The 17,500-nt window shown below is 41.2% G+C and overlaps 2 protein-coding genes across 7 annotated transcripts in view; both read left to right on the plus strand.

Annotated features, from left to right (window-relative positions):
• The window catches only part of cnksr2b (connector enhancer of kinase suppressor of Ras 2b), a 22,655-nt gene extending 12,575 nt beyond the window's left edge, over positions 1 to 10,080 (plus strand). For 3 of the 6 annotated variants that reach the window (XM_027005138.2, XM_035527382.1, XM_027005155.2), the window contains 17 exons: positions 1 to 43; positions 704 to 763; positions 943 to 1,011; positions 1,183 to 1,329; positions 2,348 to 2,481; positions 2,897 to 3,090; positions 3,268 to 3,357; positions 4,041 to 4,249; positions 4,349 to 4,397; positions 4,509 to 4,684; positions 4,866 to 4,939; positions 5,019 to 5,090; positions 5,676 to 5,743; positions 6,119 to 6,213; positions 6,943 to 7,465; positions 8,567 to 8,766; positions 8,961 to 10,080. The exon at positions 1 to 43 is cut by the window's left edge and continues 77 nt beyond it. In XM_027005138.2, the coding sequence (XP_026860939.2) occupies positions 1 to 43; positions 704 to 763; positions 943 to 1,011; positions 1,183 to 1,329; positions 2,348 to 2,481; positions 2,897 to 3,090; positions 3,268 to 3,357; positions 4,041 to 4,249; positions 4,349 to 4,397; positions 4,509 to 4,684; positions 4,866 to 4,939; positions 5,019 to 5,090; positions 5,676 to 5,743; positions 6,119 to 6,213; positions 6,943 to 7,465; positions 8,567 to 8,766; positions 8,961 to 9,011 (2,254 nt within the window). In that variant the 3' untranslated portion in view covers positions 9,012 to 10,080. The remainder of the gene's footprint in view (positions 44 to 703; positions 764 to 942; positions 1,012 to 1,182; positions 1,330 to 2,347; positions 2,482 to 2,896; positions 3,091 to 3,267; positions 3,358 to 4,040; positions 4,250 to 4,348; positions 4,398 to 4,508; positions 4,685 to 4,865; positions 4,940 to 5,018; positions 5,091 to 5,675; positions 5,744 to 6,118; positions 6,214 to 6,942; positions 7,466 to 8,566; positions 8,767 to 8,960) is intronic. The other 3 variants (XM_027005164.2, XM_027005171.2, XM_027005147.2) reach the window with 2 other exon arrangements.
• A 916-nt stretch (positions 10,081 to 10,996) lies between these two features.
• The window catches only part of sms (spermine synthase), a 7,015-nt gene continuing 511 nt past the window's right edge, over positions 10,997 to 17,500 (plus strand). The window contains exons 1-11 of the mRNA XM_027006776.2: positions 10,997 to 11,170; positions 12,829 to 12,949; positions 13,457 to 13,544; positions 13,941 to 14,005; positions 14,079 to 14,254; positions 14,353 to 14,507; positions 15,726 to 15,815; positions 16,213 to 16,327; positions 16,486 to 16,565; positions 16,656 to 16,771; positions 17,106 to 17,500. The exon at positions 17,106 to 17,500 is cut by the window's right edge and continues 511 nt beyond it. Of these exons, the coding sequence (XP_026862577.1) occupies positions 11,125 to 11,170; positions 12,829 to 12,949; positions 13,457 to 13,544; positions 13,941 to 14,005; positions 14,079 to 14,254; positions 14,353 to 14,507; positions 15,726 to 15,815; positions 16,213 to 16,327; positions 16,486 to 16,565; positions 16,656 to 16,771; positions 17,106 to 17,136 (1,083 nt within the window). The 5' untranslated portion in view covers positions 10,997 to 11,124 and the 3' untranslated portion in view covers positions 17,137 to 17,500. The remainder of the gene's footprint in view (positions 11,171 to 12,828; positions 12,950 to 13,456; positions 13,545 to 13,940; positions 14,006 to 14,078; positions 14,255 to 14,352; positions 14,508 to 15,725; positions 15,816 to 16,212; positions 16,328 to 16,485; positions 16,566 to 16,655; positions 16,772 to 17,105) is intronic.

Genomic DNA, 17,500 nt, shown 5'->3' on the forward strand with positions numbered 1-17,500 from the left:
GGAGGTGGTGCAGCTAGACAACATCAGATCCACAGAGGGGCTGGTGGGTGTGGGAGCCCAAAGAAATGCATTCCTCTTCTCGTCCCCTCCTTCTTCTTGCTCTCCCTGTAGCACGTGAACTACAGCAAGACATAGCTAACATACAGGGCCACTTCAGCTGAAACAGCCTGGAATCTCTGTTAATCATGAGCAATGTCCTGATCACGTCATCTTTAAAATGTAAAGGGAGTTGCCATGGTTGCCTGGATCACAGGGGCAGTGCAGTGAACAGCTTTTAAGACTCAGAGAGACCGGTTGTGTTTGAACTGGAGTCCTAAAAGGCAGACTGAGCACGTTTAGCAGCATAGGAGTATAACACACTAGCACATCCCCTGCACATTACTGTGCACTTAACCAAGGGTGCTAGCGGAAATGGCCTTGCTGACTTGTCGCAATAATGCACTCACACTCACATAAACAGTCACACATACACAAACACATGCCCTGCAGTGGTTTCTGTCCACACTCTGGACACTCTGGATGGAGCCTGGGTAGAGATGTATAAAAATAAACCACGTTCTCTCCCACTCACTTTTTTTCAGTCCTCCACCCCCATTCTAGAGCTTGGTTGTCTATTTGTGGTGCATGGCTGGAGGTTTTGAATGTGGTAGTGTGACCAGTATTTTCAGGCAATAGCTATAAAATATCTGTCTCCTTCCCCAAGGGCATGTACATCAAATCAACGTATGATGGCTTACATGTCATTACTGGGACAACAGAGGGGGTAATGAGCTACTTTCATAGTTTCAGCAATAATAATATAATAATAAAAGTACATGTCATGGAGCATGTAGATGTGTTTGACCTTAGGAAATAACTGTGTGCAGACCTGTGTTTAATCACCATTTTTTCATTCTACCCTTCCATGCTTTTTGGATGCTCTTTTTGGATCCTTTCTTGCAGTCTCCAGCTGACCGCTGTAAGAAGATCCATGCTGGAGATGAGGTCATTCAGGTCAATCATCAGACAGTGGTGTGTTTTTATCACTCTCATGAACTCTTCTGCAGCATACATGCACTGAAATGGAACCTGTCCCACACACACTCATGTACACATACATATACAGCTAACCCTATTCACATACATTTGTAGATGATGGATATTTTAGGGTCTAAATGGTGAGATCTGTTGGTGGTTGTGCAGGTAGGCTGGCAGTTGAAGAACTTGGTGAACTCTTTGCGTGGCGACCCAGCTGGGGTGTCTCTGACCCTGAAAAAACGGCCACAAAGCACTCTCACTTCTGCCCCTGCCTTACTGAAAAACATGAGGTGGAAGCCCTTGGCTCTGCAGGTAATGCAGATATATGTGTGTGTGTGTGTGTGTGTGTGTGTGTGTGTGTGTGTGTGTGTGTGTGTGTGTGTGTGTGTGTGTGTGTGTGTGTGTGTGTGTGTGTACGTGCATGTGTGTGCGTGTGTTCGTGTGTGTGTGTGTGTGTGCAGAGTCTGTCTAAGGGTCATTTATGGGGCATATAAGAACTGATGATCAACAGTGGCTCAGCTCCCCTGTGAAGGGAAATGTTAAAAGTTGGCTGTCCATCCTGAGGGTGCTGACCAATGGGAGGGCACGGTAAAGCTTGGCTTTTTCTTCTTCTCTTCCTCCCTGCTCTCTCTTGCCTCCCGCTGGCTCTAATTTACTGCCAGTCTTGCATTTTATTAATGGCCAACAGAAAATGCAGATTTGGTCCAGGCTGCTGATGATATATGATGTTCAAATGCTTTCTTCTATACAGCTCATATTTCAGTTAGGATAAACAGCATGACCATATATGCTCACCAGCCACTTTATCAGCAACACCAGCCCACCATGCAGACACTGAGAGTCCACAGCCCATCTGCCATATACAATTTGTGTTATTTACTTCAAATTTCTGACCAGGACCAATGTTGGCTGGATATTTTGATGTGACACTGATGTGTAAACTGCTGTGCTGGAATTGCACCACAACCCATAAACATCCAGCCAACAGGGATATTTGGTAATAAAGTGGCCAGTAAGTATATGCACATAGTAGATTTCTAAGAAAGTAAAATCTGCTGTAAAATGAATAAAAGTTTGGAATCAAACTGAGTGCAGTGTTGTGAGGTCTGACATACATAATGACTTACATATCTATGCCAAAGGCACTTACAGTGGGTCCAAGAGGAAGAGAGAGGGTCATGGCCAGTAACAAGCTCAACGTTTAGAATAGGAACCTTTTTTAGGACAGCATGTTTTTATGGCTGCAGAGTAGCTCTCCTGTCAGCTTGCCTGTAAGTTAGCAGTGTGTGTTAAAGGCCATGACTGTGCCATGCTTCTGCTCCCTGCCCAGCCCATCATCCCCCCGAGTCCCGGGAGCAGTGTCGCCACACCCTCCAGCACTCTCAGCACCCCGTCCAGGCGGGACAGCTGTGCCCTTCAGGAATTCTACATCCCACCCCCACCAGAAGAGCCATATGCACCCAGGTGCACACATATACTTATGCGCAAACACTGTGGAACATGCTAGCCATCTCTCCTTTACCGGATGATTTATGTATTTATGTATATCAAGGTACATGAACACAAACACACACAAATGCGCGTGCACACACACACACACACACACACACACACACACACACACACACACACACAAAGAAAAGCACAATCTTTCCTCTATATCTTCCTTTTGTTGGGTTCAGGAGGTTCATACATAGTCAGATATAACACATGCAAACTGAGAGTCTGCAAGATCTGCACTTCTGCATCTCCTCTCTGCTAGATGAGTCATAAACAGAGCAACATATTCACTCATCTAAGTATACACTACACACTTACTGATCATTTATACAATCACACACAGAACAGAGACAAACTCAAACTCTTTTCTTTCCTGCAGAGAAGACACAGAAATGAGCAGCGATCCATCCCAGCAAGAAGTTGCTAAGGGTTCTGAGTCGCCCAACTCCTTCCTGGACCAGGAGTGCCGGCGTCACTTTCCTGTGCTGGACGAGGATGCAGTTCTCTATTGCTATGAGTATGAGCAGAACCAGGGCCCTCCTCCTGTGCGCAGGGACAACACCTTAACATGTGGTGCGTGCTTTGATCAGATGCGTAAAAACGTTAGTATGACTTATCTCTGAAAGACTGATTAGATCTTTATTATGTCAGTTTTTTCCAGTCTGTCTCTGTACCAGGGGATATGGGATCTGTGTACTAGTGTTTTTTGTTGTTTATTTCTGATGCAATTCGTGGGTACGTGTGAGCCAGGCAGGCTGAGGCCCATCTCCATGCCGGTGGAGTATAACTGGGTGGGAGACTATGAAGACCCAGCCAAGCTGAAGAAAGAGCCCAGGAGAGGTGGGTGAGGGAGGAGGGAGCAAGAGAGAGGCCGAAGGAGGGCAGTTTCTGTTCGGCCTTCCTCATTTAGTCATGCTGAAGCCATGAATACTGATTCATTTCCCCACCAGGTTCCCTATGAGCCTCATGCTTCTTTTTAGTGCCCTTTGTAATCTATGGCTATGGCTCTTAGTTGCCCCTCCCTCCCTGCCTCCCCTCTCCTGCTTTCCTCACTTTGTGTTTCTGTGCATGCATGTCTTTCTCTTTGTCTAAGAATTTGAGATTTTGTGGTATTCCATTGCCATGGAAACTCCAAGGGGGATTCTGGTAAGATTCTGGAATCTGATTGGCTAAGACTGCCCCAGTGGCATAGAGGGTGGGAGCAGAGAGCCGGTTTCTGGCAGAATGTGTGCTTCTATTTATTTATAAGACAGCAACCTGTATTACTTTTGTTTAATAACAGATTGCATTATCTGAAGATAGATTAACTGTGATGAACAGAGAACAGAGAACCAGAGTTTTTTAAGTTTTTGAAACACAAGATATTTGAATAGTGTCAATTCAGCATCAGCCACTGCATAAGGTACCAGTGGGGATCTGATTAGATATACAGCTTTAGACAGGGGTTGGACTGAGCAGGCATTACAGTTGATGTATATTTCACTAATCTATAATTATTAATCATGATGTCATTGTGCACGCAGAGAACTCCCTGCTCCGTTATGCTGGTGAGGATAAAGCAGGCCCTGAGGAATACATGATAGGACGCAGCAGCAGTACTAGGCGGAGCAGGAGGAAAACTGAGAAAGGGAATAGCCCCGTTCATTACACCCTAGTACCAGCCCTGCAAATGGAGATGCTACGACAGGACTCAGTAACTACACCCACGTCAGACACTGCCTCTGTGTATCACGTGAGTGTGACAAGGCTACTGCAGAGGTTACACTGTTGTAGGTGAGAAAAGGTTACATGTGGACTGGAGTGTGACTGATGGATCTGTTATATGTTGCAGACATTTGATCGGTCATCAGTGCTGTCAAGGTCAAAGAAGAAGTTGAGAGGTGAAACAGAGATAATTCAAATTGTCCTTATTTTCAGACGTAGGGTAATTCTGTCCTAAAATGCTTCTTAGACTCATCCCTCTCTCTTTTTGCTCTTTTTTCTTTTTCTAGCTGGCTCACTGTCTGCCAGCAGTAAGCGCCGAATTTCGTGTAAGGACCTGGGCCAGGGAGACTGCCAAGGCTGGCTCTGGAAGAAGAAAGATGCTAAAAGCTACTTTTCTCAGAAGTGGAAGAAGTACTGGGTGGTGTTGAAGGACACCTGTTTGTACTGGTACATCAATGAGGAGGTGAGGACTTGAGGGTTCTCAGCTAAACAAGATTTTTTAAAAGTCTTAGAAGTTTTGTCTGATAATAAGGCTATCACACCTGCTCACCTCTGCTTGTTAAATGAGCATGTGGTGTTGGCTCTGTTCCCCTGGCAGTGAGCTGGGATCTCAGTCCAGTAGAACCTGCGTTTCTCTTTTGCAGGATGAGAAGGCCGAGGGATTTGTCAGCCTGCCTGAGTTCAAAATTGATCGGGCAAACGAATGCCGCAAAAAGTTGTAAGTAGAACCTCTTGTTTAATAGTAAACAGGTAATATAGCACCAGGATTTTTGACTGTTAATTTTTTTGCACTAAAGCGCTTTCAAGGCATGCCATCCCAAGATCAAGAGCTTCTACTTTGCAGCAGATAATGTGGATGACATGAACAGGTGAGAGAGCACTGGGCCTACTATGTTACTGTTAAATAAGCTAAAGCCCTATGTTCTACCAAAGCACTTCTTACATACATTGTATATACCCTGACCAGGCACTTTACTGGAAAGACCTACCTTGTGCCTTTTATAAGAGTACAATTAAAGACTGTACCCGATCTGTTAATTTACCAGTTACCCTCTACCTCATTCATCACTGTCTGACAATAGGACAAGTGCTGCCTGGATTGTAGTTCTCAGAACAGCATTATACCAAAGTAATGTTCATTTATGGTTGTGGTTGTTGAATTAATAAATTCATCTGGTGCAACAATGTTCCCAGGATTTTTACACGTCAGTGCTGCCGAGATAAGTGTGGTCTACCATGCCAAAAATACCCAGGCAACAGCAGTCCTGTGGGCAGAAACTGACCGGTGGCAAAGGGCTAGAACATGGCTAACACAAATCCTCCCTAGTACCAGTGGAAGTTCATCTCCTATTCTAGGGGCAGTGCAGTGCTCCCAGAACGTTTAAGTAACATGTTGAGAGGATTTAGCAGCTCCCCAGGTGACTGGTGTTTTTTTCCATGCTGTCGACATGCAGGTGGCTGAGTCGATTAAACATGGCAGCAGCATCTCACTCGGAGCAGGAGAAGATTCGGCAGGCTCATGGTGAGAGGATGCCTTCACGCTCTACCGATTCTGTCAGATCAATTATTCCCACACACTGATCTTGTCTGGTCCGGTCTATACATTCTATAAATATATGTAAGGCTTTTTCTGACATGTTGGATATATTGAGTTAAAATGCACACATGACAAGATGACTTGACTGATGGGGTCAAAAATGCCATTAATATGAATTCCCTTAAAAAGGCTATTTTACATTTTTTATGGCATTTAGCTAGTTCATGGTGTTTGTATATAGCAGCATAATAATGGACTGCTGCCTGTTCTGATGAAAGGAGCTGGTAAGCATTACAACATTTCAAAACAAACAGTGAGCTCAAAGTTGCTTTTCCTTTTGTGTTTTGTGTTTTCCACTAGACTACTGGAGTGAGAGTGACCATGAGGACATCGATGTGTCTTCAATGCCTAAACAAGACAGCCCTCCACCACCCTATGACACATACCCTGCCTTAGTAAGTATCACAACTTCTCTTTTGAGAAATCTCTTCTTCACAAGGGGACTAGGCTCTGTTGGATAACAGCAGAACGACAGGTTGTTTCTCGTCTCATCTACCCAGAGGAGCTTGAAAGAGGTGGGCTTGAGACATAAGGGTAATTAAAAAAAGAAAATCTGTGAAAAGATGGAACAGGAAGATGAAATGGAAATGTCAGCAAAGGAGAGAGAGAAAAAAGATTAAAAATGAGGTGTGAAAAGATTGGGGAATGGAGTTGAAGGTTTTATTAATTATTAATGCTCTGGAGAGCAGTTTGGTGGCTGTAAATTCTCAAACAAAGGGGGGCTCTAAAAGACTTCCCATGACACCAGACTCTGTTTAATGAGGGACACACAAACCAGAAGAGTCCTTTGATGCTATGCAGAAGAGATACGTGCATGTATGTGTGAGTGTGCATTCACATATTTGTGTGTGTGGCAGTTTTTCTGTCTGTGCATAATTGTGCAAGTATCTGTACATGTGTGTACATACTGCACATTGTGGTCACTGGAATGAAGGCTAACAGCTCTAGGGCCAGACAGGGACATGGTACAATTCTCTGTATGTTCTTTATTCCCTTTTGGTTGTGCCACTTCACCCAGTTAGAAAGTCCAAAAAGTCAGCATATTTTAAAAAATTTAAAATTAAAAGGGATCAGGTCAAAGTGCTCTCTGTACCCAATTTTCAGACATTTCTCTATATGTGCAGCAGGTGAGTCCCTACCTGGAGCCCAAACATATCCGACCGGCCTCCACGGAGAGTGTTCAGTCACATTCACCACATGAGGAGTTCCACACCGAGCCTCAGCTGGGCAGCGTGAGCAGCTCTGCTTCCCCCAGCCGTCGGTCTGCCAGCCAGCGGCGCTCTTGGCAGGACCTGATTGAGACGCCGCTCAGCAGCTCTGGGCTGCACTTCCTTCAGACACTGCCGCTGGAAGACTCTGTGTTCCTGGAGCCTGGCGGGGCTGTCCCTGTAGAGCTCCATCGCCAGGCCACACTGCCCGCTCAGCGCGGCCCCCTGCCTGAGCGCTACTGCCCCCTTACACCCCGGCCGGCCAGCCCGCCCAGCCGCTTGCCCCCCTTTGGTGGGGGAGGAAGGGCAGGAAAGCACCGCAGCTTTACGCTACCTCGGGACAGTGGCCTGCATGCCATCCTGGCAGCCACAGCGGGGGCTGGTGAACACAAGGAAGCTCACCACTACCAGCTGGGACAGGCATACAGTAAGGCTGCAGGTAACAGAGAAGGAAGGATGTTCACAACAAAATAAAATACACAGCGATAACAAAAGGAGATGGTGTGAGCCAGAGTTAGAGTGTGGCAGAGTGTGGCTCAAAAGGAGTGAGTTAAAATTTCAGGTATTATGCTTTCACGACTAAATCCAAAATCTATAAAAAATAATTTGAACAACTGAAAAATCACATATAATATTATGAATTATTGAACATCAAATTTCATAGCTGATTAATAAGAAGAAAAGTATAATAGAGTGAAAGGTAAGTATTCTTCAACATGGATAAGTATACCTCAGACTGAACAGTATAATGTATAACAGTAGAACAGATTATTGCTATATGTACTAGATAAGGTTGTACACCTTGGCTGAATGCCATTCTCTAATAAACCACTCTATTCCCTTCATGTAAGGTAGAGTCTTAAATGATACATCCAAATTAACCAAAACTTATTTGGCAAAGGTTCTCAGCTGTCTCATCTTTGCCAACCCTTACATTACCCATACTAACGCACACTCACACGCACAGCTATACTCTCACACATATATGCCCCAGAGTACAAAAGAAAGATTGTTTATCTAGGGTTAATTTTAGCTTCATGTAAAAGGGCATGTAAAACATGTCTCCAGGGCTATATCCCCATCTCTACCCCACCCTCTCCATCTCCCTGTCTTTTCAATAACTTTCTAAAAGGCAAAGGAATAATCCTTACAGTGCATATTATAGCATTATTACACAGCAGAATCTTTTTTTTTTCAGAGAAAACGAAACACAATAAGTTGTGTAAACACACTGAACACTGTGCATAACAGAAAGAAATGCTCTGACCTGTGATACTGCCCTCTAGTTGTAGCCTGAGATAGTGAATGTGCTTGGAATTGCACCAATACAAACTCTTAGTGTTGAAACTCTTTTCTTACAGTGATGTATGAAACAATGACAGGACTCAGCACTGATGAAAATAAATAATTTATTGCTTCCTTTCTTAAAGGAGGAAAGTTAATTGTTATCTCTTTTTTTAAAGCTACCAGCTCACCTATTTATATGTAGTTCTTACCATCAAAGAGCTCATGTGCTGTTACTGTGTGGTGCCCCTTGTAGGCCTGGAGCGAGAACGCAGGCAGCAGGCTGATTCTCTGGGTGATCTGTGCCGGGCTCTGGAAAGTGCCAGTCTGTCGCCTGTGAATGAGCACCTGCCTCCTACTCGTCTGGAGTACAAGCGCTCCTTTGTCCGCCGCTGTAATGACCCCTTACTTAACGAGAAACTGCATCGCCTGCGCGTCCTTCAAAACACATTTAAGGTAACAGGCAAATGTCTTACCACCCTTACTGCCATTCTTCCTTGGTGATGAGATTTAGTCAGTTATCTGATTTCAGGTGGAATTTTAAAAGTTTTTAAGTATGATTGTGTCATCTATAAAGTCTTGTTTGTTTTTCAGCATAAGCATTTAGCTTGACTTTAATCCAAAATCAAAATGTCATCATCTTCTCACAGGATGTCCCACTCCAAGAGGCAGAGACAAAGATCATTCATCGGGATGTGTGAGGATAGCTGATAGTGATGAGCACAAGTCCAGCAGAAGAGTAGCCTAGTTAATTTTGGTCTTGTGCTTAGAAGTAAAGACAAACTTGATGAGGTCGAGCTCTTTAACTGACCTTTCCTTGCTCCCATAGACCCTGTTACCACATCTCAATAAATTCATCTTCCTTTTCTCAATTTGTTTCTGTCATCACACAATGTTAATATTTGCATATATAGGCACTATTTTGTACATTGATATGAAGTCATGGTCTACTGAAAAAGTTAATTTTGTGTATTGTATGACAAGTACTCACTGGCCTTTATGAGAAGCCAAACTGCTGCACTTCCTTTGAGCACTTCAGTATTGACTTTGAAGGAAACACAAAAGAGCCTGAAGAAAGAAGTGCTGGTATTGTTATTACTGAATTACTTATTCTGTTGGTATAACTTTAATTTGCATGACCACAGTGAGAGTTATGAGTTTTGTAAATGCAATTCAAGTGCTGGGTACATAAATTTAAGATTCATGTTAACACATTTTTGTAACTGTAATACAGTGTATGTTAATGAATTTAAGATATGGAATGACTGTGTAATTATAATTGTATGTGTGCATGCATGAGAGAGAGAGAGAGAGAGAGAGAGAGAGAGGGGAGGAGAGAGAGAAAGGAGGAGAAAGAGGGAGATGTATATATTTAGCATATTGCCCTTGTCCTTGCTTTTATGGCTGTTTCCAGTATGGCTTTTGATCTTATGCCCTGGAAACAATTCATGGAGCAATGTTAAATACACAACCCATGGTACAGCATTAGAAACACAATAATGTTAAACTAAACAGTTACCAGTGAAACACTGTCTATTTTTGTAAGCATGACATTTATCTAGCTGTTTGTACATGGTTTTGTATTCTGAGCTGTGTCTTATATGAAGATAACTCATGGTGTAACCCCTCTTCTAAATGTGTTTCCAAAACACCTTTGACAGGATGAAACTTTCATGTGAAAGCGATTGTTGTTGCATCTACAAGATGAAAATAATTTTACCAATAAACGTTTGGTGTTTTGCCATACTTTCCTCAACCTAAAACACTGCAGATACTTGCCAGCTGTGTGTACATTCCTGGAGATTAGAATGCACAGATTGATGGGGATTAGATCATCGTGAAGGAGATACTGGATTATGACAACCTAAATGAAAGTTTAGAAACTTAAGATAGATCTGAGAAAGGGATAATCTTTTAAGACACATTTAACTATTGCTCTGATACAAAATAAACAAATAAATAAAAGTCAAGTTATGTGGATTTATGTAACGGATGACAGTATCTGTGTAACTATCATATTTATAGCATCTGAATATATGACTGCACTGCTGAACATTATCACATATAATGAGAGGGAGATATGAACTGTAAAAACAAAATGTGTTCTTAAAATATATTAGAAATTAATATACTTTTCATATACACTCACCTCCACGCTGCAAGATACAAAGTACACCCTGTGATGTAGGGTAATAATCGATAATTCGACAATCTGAAGTTAAAGGAAAACTGGGGGCATATCTACAAAATGAAATGCAAGATGGTTGTCTACAACCTAAATTTGTTACTGTGCTAATACTTAGAATGTATATGGAGGGCCATACAAACATTTTCTGTTTCAGAGTTGATTTGTATTCCTTAACAACATTCAGTCGCATTCACTGTTATAACGTAATCCCCAGGAATCGGGATGGGCTGTGTTGATTACTGTATCTTTTCCTGTTGCACTTTTGTATCTTTGTACAGTACTAATTATTGTGCTATTGTACTGTGACACCCCCCCCCCCCCCCCAATATATATATATATATATATATATATATATATATATATATATATATATATATATATATATATATATATATATATATATTCTCTCTCTCTCTCTCTCTCCCCCCCCCCCCCCAATTCCGATAGACCATAGGCCAACTAACCGTTTTTCTACCCCCCAGAGCGGGTCACTCCGCCCACTTCCTATCTTACAGCAAACACATCTAGATCGCACCTTTTTGCGTCCGTGCTTTCTGTCACTACAGACTCGTCCCGTTTCTACACCGGCTGCCATTTCCAGGCATGGCAGACGGCTTTATCCCATCATGGCAGTGGAACATTACACTCTTGACTTCAAGCTCTGTGCGCCAGGTAAATTGCAATGAAATGAATGAATGCCGAAGAGATCTGACTTATGCTCCACGGCAAAACACGGGCCTCCGTTTCATATAGGCTATACCACTTATCGTCTGGCTAAAGACGCGTGTGGCTTGGTGCATTTTTATGGACAGCTGAGGCGCAGTCGGCACGTACCTCTTTAGAAAGCGTAACCTCTCATGTTTTAGTTGTGCGTTATGTTGAAGACAGAGACGTAGCTAGCATTTGTGCTAAGCTAAATGGGATTTGTCCTTTCGCAGTTGCGGCTACACATCATTCATGAACAGACATACCTCTCGGCTAGCAAGCAAGCGTGCTAGCAAACTTTGTATTTTGGTCATATAAACTAGCTAGATACTTGCCAGATCCTCCGTTTGCATGATCCGGTATGACGCTTAGACATGGTCGTAAAATAATTCCTCGCTAACACTGAGACTAGCTGTACAAAAAGCGAAAGTAATAATTAATTGCATAGTAACTAGCATACGAAGCTAGTCGCTATCTATCCATTTTTTGAGTGCGAACATGTTACTCTGGGATATTAGCAAACACCTGCAGAAGACAGAGGTACAGCCACCTGGTTACTTATCATATCAAATGGCGTACATAAACTCGCTACAAAATCTACGTTATTTATGGTTCACCAGCTAGTTTTGTTTCTTTGTGCTTACCATGCGCTCAACACATAGCTACGACTGGAAGATTTCATGACAGCCATTCTTTTAGACTTTGAAGGCTGTAATCATACTGATATCTGATATTTTGAATCTTTGGAATGATTGTCAGGGACTACAAAGTCTCACAGATCACGTTTGACTAGGTAGTTGGTGGATCGTGGAGTAGTACAATTAAAATGACAATGTTTACATTTGCATGTACTGTATTTGGCAGACGCTTTTACCCAGAGCGACTTCCAAAAGTGCTTTGTCATTTACTCATAGTATGTGTTCTAGCCTGTAGAGTAGATTTAGAGTTCAAGATACCATTGAACTAGAATACTGCTGAAATACAGGGATCAGCGCTGATGCCTAGAAGTGCAAAACACGTATAAGCTCTATCAGACAAGTATAAGTGCAATAAAAACAATATCAAACTACGTGCTAAAGTTACCCAACAGGTGCAGGATCAATGGTCATTCTAAATATTGCGTCTTCATTCTAAATAAATACGTCATCAGTCTGTTTAAAGACTGCAAGGGACAAGTTCGTTCCACCATCTGGGGACCAGGACAAAGAATAATCATTTTTATTATATTGTGTAATCTAAATATATAAAATATTTTTAAATATAATGCATAAATATTTAAAAGCCAAGTAAGAGTAACTAAATTGTATCACATGTTTTGAGCAAGGATTATTTCTCTCAAGTTTTGCAAATGTAAGGATGAGTCTTTACAGGCTGTAATGCATACTGTATCGTCTCAATATATTATATAGCTGTGGGTTAGCCAGACTCATCCCATGGGCATTTTACAGTCCATTTAATATCTGCCACAATTGGAATCAGAACTGTGTTCATACAGCATATCAGTGAACTGTGAATGAAAGTTGTTAGGCAGCACAACTACTTCTTTCTAACATTCTTTCAGAAAATAGAAAGGCTGATTACTGTGTCAAGAGTGTTCTCCATTTGTTTGCCATCTCTCCTTCCAGCTGACCATTCTGCGACTGTACGTGGCCTGCAGTCTATATTTCAAGAGCAGGAAATGACAGAGACTGTCCATGACACAGAGGGACATGGATACTTGGCTACCTTCATTGGCAAGAATGGCAGGTTGGTGTCATAACTCCCCACCATGTTAATTACCAGGCCTTTTTTATACACTCAGTTGCCACTCATTTAATAGCCCACCAATCAATAGGGTACTAGAACTAGACTCAAGAAAGGCAAATGATTCTTTTCTCCCCTTTCAGAAATTGTCAGGTGTGCTTCTGTGTCCAGATTGGCCATTTAAGTGCCTCTTCTGGGCAACAATGGGCAGCTTTAGATATATGCAGGTCTGTTTCATTGGGTTTGTGTATCTGATCTAAGGGTTTTGGAACCCACTTCTTGTTTCATGTGTCTAGTGCTAGATTGCACTCAACATCTTGCCTAAGAGCATCTTCCCAAAATTCTGCAACTGACGGACTCTTCAGAATGCTGCCTCAATTTGTCACCCTTTTTTGGAAACCTCTCCTGTTTTTCTCATTTTTGTTTTTATGATCTATAGAATTTTATATTTATGTAGTGTCTATGATGCCTAGATATCTTTTATAGAATCTTTATTTTGTGCTCTGCAAGGTTTGCTATCCTGCGAGTGCACTCCCATGGTCTGGTGACCTTTGACCTACAGTGCTGTGAAGGCGATGATATAACACAAGTGGACAATGTAAGTGAGCAGGGCCCAGGTTCCCATTTAAGGGGATGTGCAGAAAACATAGCTCTGTATACTGTTATGGTGATGTTATGGTTTTGTTTCCCCAGAATATTTGCCGTTCTGCATACTATGTCTGAAACATCAAATGAATTCTTTTTTAAATCTTTTTAATCATGTTCTATTAAAAAACAAACGTCTTAAATATTATTAAATTAGCCAATTTTGAATACCCTTATTTATGAGCAACAGACATAACTTTTAGACATAACTTTACAAAAAAAATGGAAATAATGTATTTCTGTTAAGATCTTTATGAACACATTGCTCGTTTCTTTTTCTGTTACTACTTAATCATTGGACAGTTTGTAGTATGTAGTTAATAATGGGTGAACATTGGTCTCTCTACAGCTACTGAATGCACTGGAAAAGAAGCTGAAGGCTCTCCTACATGGAAATGTCCAAAGAGTCAAAAGGTAGCTCTTGCACAGAATAGCATTTTCTTTATGAAGATTCATTATAAAATACAACCCGTTTGTGTGTGTTCAGGTTGCCTGCATTGCAGAGAGGAGCTGAGGTAGACAGGTACTGGCCAACAGCAGATGGCCGTCTTGTGGAGTACGACATAGATGAAGTTGTGTATGACAAAGACTCTGCATACCAGAACATCAAAATCCTGCACTCGCAACAGTTTGGCAATATCCTCATACTCAACGGGGACGTTAGTAAGTTATATAGACCAAGTCCTTTATGTGTTCATTGAAGCTCCTTTTACTTAACCCACAAGGATGTGTAGAAATGTTTTGTGTAACATCTCGTACAGATTTGGCGGAGAGCGATTTACCTTACACACAGGCTATCATGGGCAGTGGCAGGGAGTGTTATGCTGGGAAGGAGGTGCTGATCCTCGGCGGAGGGGATGGAGGCATTCTCTGTGAAGCAGTGAAGCTCAAACCAAAGATGATCACCATGGTGGAAATATCCTTTCACTTTTCACCATTCACTTCATATACTACAAACACTAGTTTTGATATATATTGGGCCTCATTCTAGAAAATTTACATATTCTTATCTTAAATGTATCATACTTTTGTTGTAAAGTTAGTCTGTATACCTGAGCCACCTCAGATTCAGCATATGCTTGTAAATGTAATAATTGTAATAAATTACTATAATAATAATAATAAATTGCAAGAGCACATGTTCTTGAGAATTGTGAATGATTATATTTATAAAGTACCTTATAAGGCTATGCGTCCTGCCCGATTTGTGGACAGGTGCTATTCTTTAAACACCACACAGGTAAAAGCAATTTGTTCATACCCTTTCATCTTTGGGGAACAGCTGAACATGACTTGTAGTATGCTGAATCTGAGGTGGCTGACTGACTTTGCAACAAACGTGGCACATTTAGGATAAGAATATGTAAATGTTCTTAACACTCATCTTTTTTTCATACCTAAGAAAATTGTAATTTTTTTTTTAGTTATGAGGTTGTGCAGTATTAGGATTAGGACTGTGCAATAACTGAAGGCTGCTGACTACAAACTGAGAAAACAGGTTTAGGGCAGCTGTGAAATGTTAATTGGGGAACTGCGTGACAACTGGGATTTGTGTGTTTGCTGAACTGAACAGTATTTGATGGGTGTAAGTTGTGGGACTACAATGACAACACACCTGTAAATAATTAGAAGTTTTTTGAGGCTGTGAAATGTCACCATTGTGAAATCAAGATTGCGAAATGCCACCTTTTGGAACTCAAATTACTGATGCTATGGAATATGTGTATACACACATATATGAAAGTAATTGTTTTTGTGTTGTTGTCCCACAGAGAAATTATTCTGGGACTCAAAGTATATATCATATATCATCAAATAAGAACATTGGTGAATGCAGTAAATCCCATATGCTCACTTTTAGAGATTTGAGAACAGATTTATACATATAAGCAGTTCTTGCATGAGGCCAGTTGTTTGACAGAAAGTCACTTAGAAAAAAGGTGGTTTACTTTATGGTTTCAGTGTTTTTACTTTTACCTCATGTTTGACTATAGGACAAGAAATGGTATAGGATAAACTTTCATATTATGTTTATTTGAGTATAGGTTTTTGATTCATTCATTCATTTAAGTCATACCTGTCTTGAATCAGTAATTAAGTGCAGTGGAGTTTATTTCCTTAATGACACCTGCACATCGACCAGCTTGTGATAGACGGATGTCGGAAACACATGAGGAAGACTTGTGGAAATGTTTTGGATAACTTGAAAGGGGACTGTTATGAGGTAAGGAGTCGAGATATTTTTAGATGGACTTTTTTAATGCCTTACTTGCTATGTTTGATTTGTTTGCAGTTAACTAGAATGAAACAAGTTTTTTCTCTGTTGGTCTCTTAAAATTAGTCCGATATGCCTTTTTATTAAGCTTAGCTCTGCTTCTTTGTTATAGTCAGATTGTATTGATCAAAATCTGCATTCGTGACACATTACCATGTTCACATTTCCCCATCTCTGTAAGTATTGATGCCACAAACAGGCCGATTTCCCTGCTTGTGAAATAGTGTGCAATCAATCGGTGGAAGTTGAAGCACTTTGCTAGATTTGCTATGTAATTATGAAACTGTTAGTACATTAACTGCCTCCATTCTTTCTTCCCTTCATTCTGCTGCTTACCCTTAAATAGGTTTTGGTGGAGGACTGTGTTCCAGTCCTTAAAAAGTTCGTTGAAGAGGGAAGGACATTTGATTACGTCATCAATGACCTAACAGCAGTCCCTATCTCTACAGCACCTGAGGAAGGTTTGTTGATGTTTGCCATGTTTATACTTAGCTACAAAATTGTACTGTCCTAAACTGCATCATTCAACAATGTTTTTTGTTTTGTTTTTTTTTAATTTCAGCTCTCTGTAATGGCATTAACAATTTGAACATTTTATCAATCTATACATCTTTTACAGAGTCAACATGGGAATTCCTGAGGCTCATTCTTGATCTTTCAATCAAAGTTCTACGATCCAGTGGGAAGTACTTCACACAGGTCAGGTGCTTATGCAAACGTTGTTTTGGATTACAAGTATTTGTGTACTTCATGCTCTCCCCTAAATTCACTTTTATGCTCTTCCTACAGGGCAACTGTGTGAATCTCACTGAGGCGCTTGGTGAGTATGAGGAGCTGCTGGGTAAGCTTTCATGCAAGGTGGATTTCTCCAAAGAAGTGGTGTGCGTTCCTTCCTACTTGGAGCTGTATCCTTCACAATGTCTAAGTAACTTGTTTTGAGTGAACATAAGCCTGGATAATTTCTGACAGCTTGACACATTCTGCAGCATCATTAATAATTGATACTACTATAAAACTATAGCAAATGTCAATCCAAGAAATCTTTGCTCTGAATATTATTCAGTTCGAATGTTCTGGCATGTTTTATTGCTAGTTTGCCCTTATTGGATACATTTCAAGTGACATTCACTGTGTTTAAAGATAAATCAGTCAAGCTGACTCCAATGACAGAAACTTGAAGCTTATGATTTTGAATCATAACTACATTGTTTAGATGTCTGCCTTACTATATTGACTCAGCTGGGTGTTTTACACTATCTGGAAGAAGTAAAGCCGCTTCCCCTCCAAGCTCAGCCTACCGGAATGTGAAAATCCACACTCTGATGCACTGAGGGGAGACATGCACACATCTCTCCATGCACTGTTTTTACTGTCCCTCCATGCTTACACATCCCCCTTTTTTTCTTTTTTGAGATCAGTTCATATTTTACTTCAAATTAGTGTTTTTTTCGGGGTTTTTATTTTGTGGGGTTGTTCTGTATGAGCCCTCTAAGATGGTGTATGAAAGGATTGATGCTGATGACACAGGTCTGAACGATGATTCAGCATCCTTTCTGAGTAAATCTTCTGAAGATGAGCCATTTCTCAAGAGAACAGCAGGCAACTGGCTTTTGGATTCTGGTTTTAGCAAACAT

The sequence above is a fragment of the Electrophorus electricus genome, chromosome 6 (genome assembly GCF_013358815.1).
Source record: "Electrophorus electricus isolate fEleEle1 chromosome 6, fEleEle1.pri, whole genome shotgun sequence".
In the NCBI taxonomy this organism is placed as follows: domain Eukaryota; kingdom Metazoa; phylum Chordata; class Actinopteri; order Gymnotiformes; family Gymnotidae; genus Electrophorus; species Electrophorus electricus.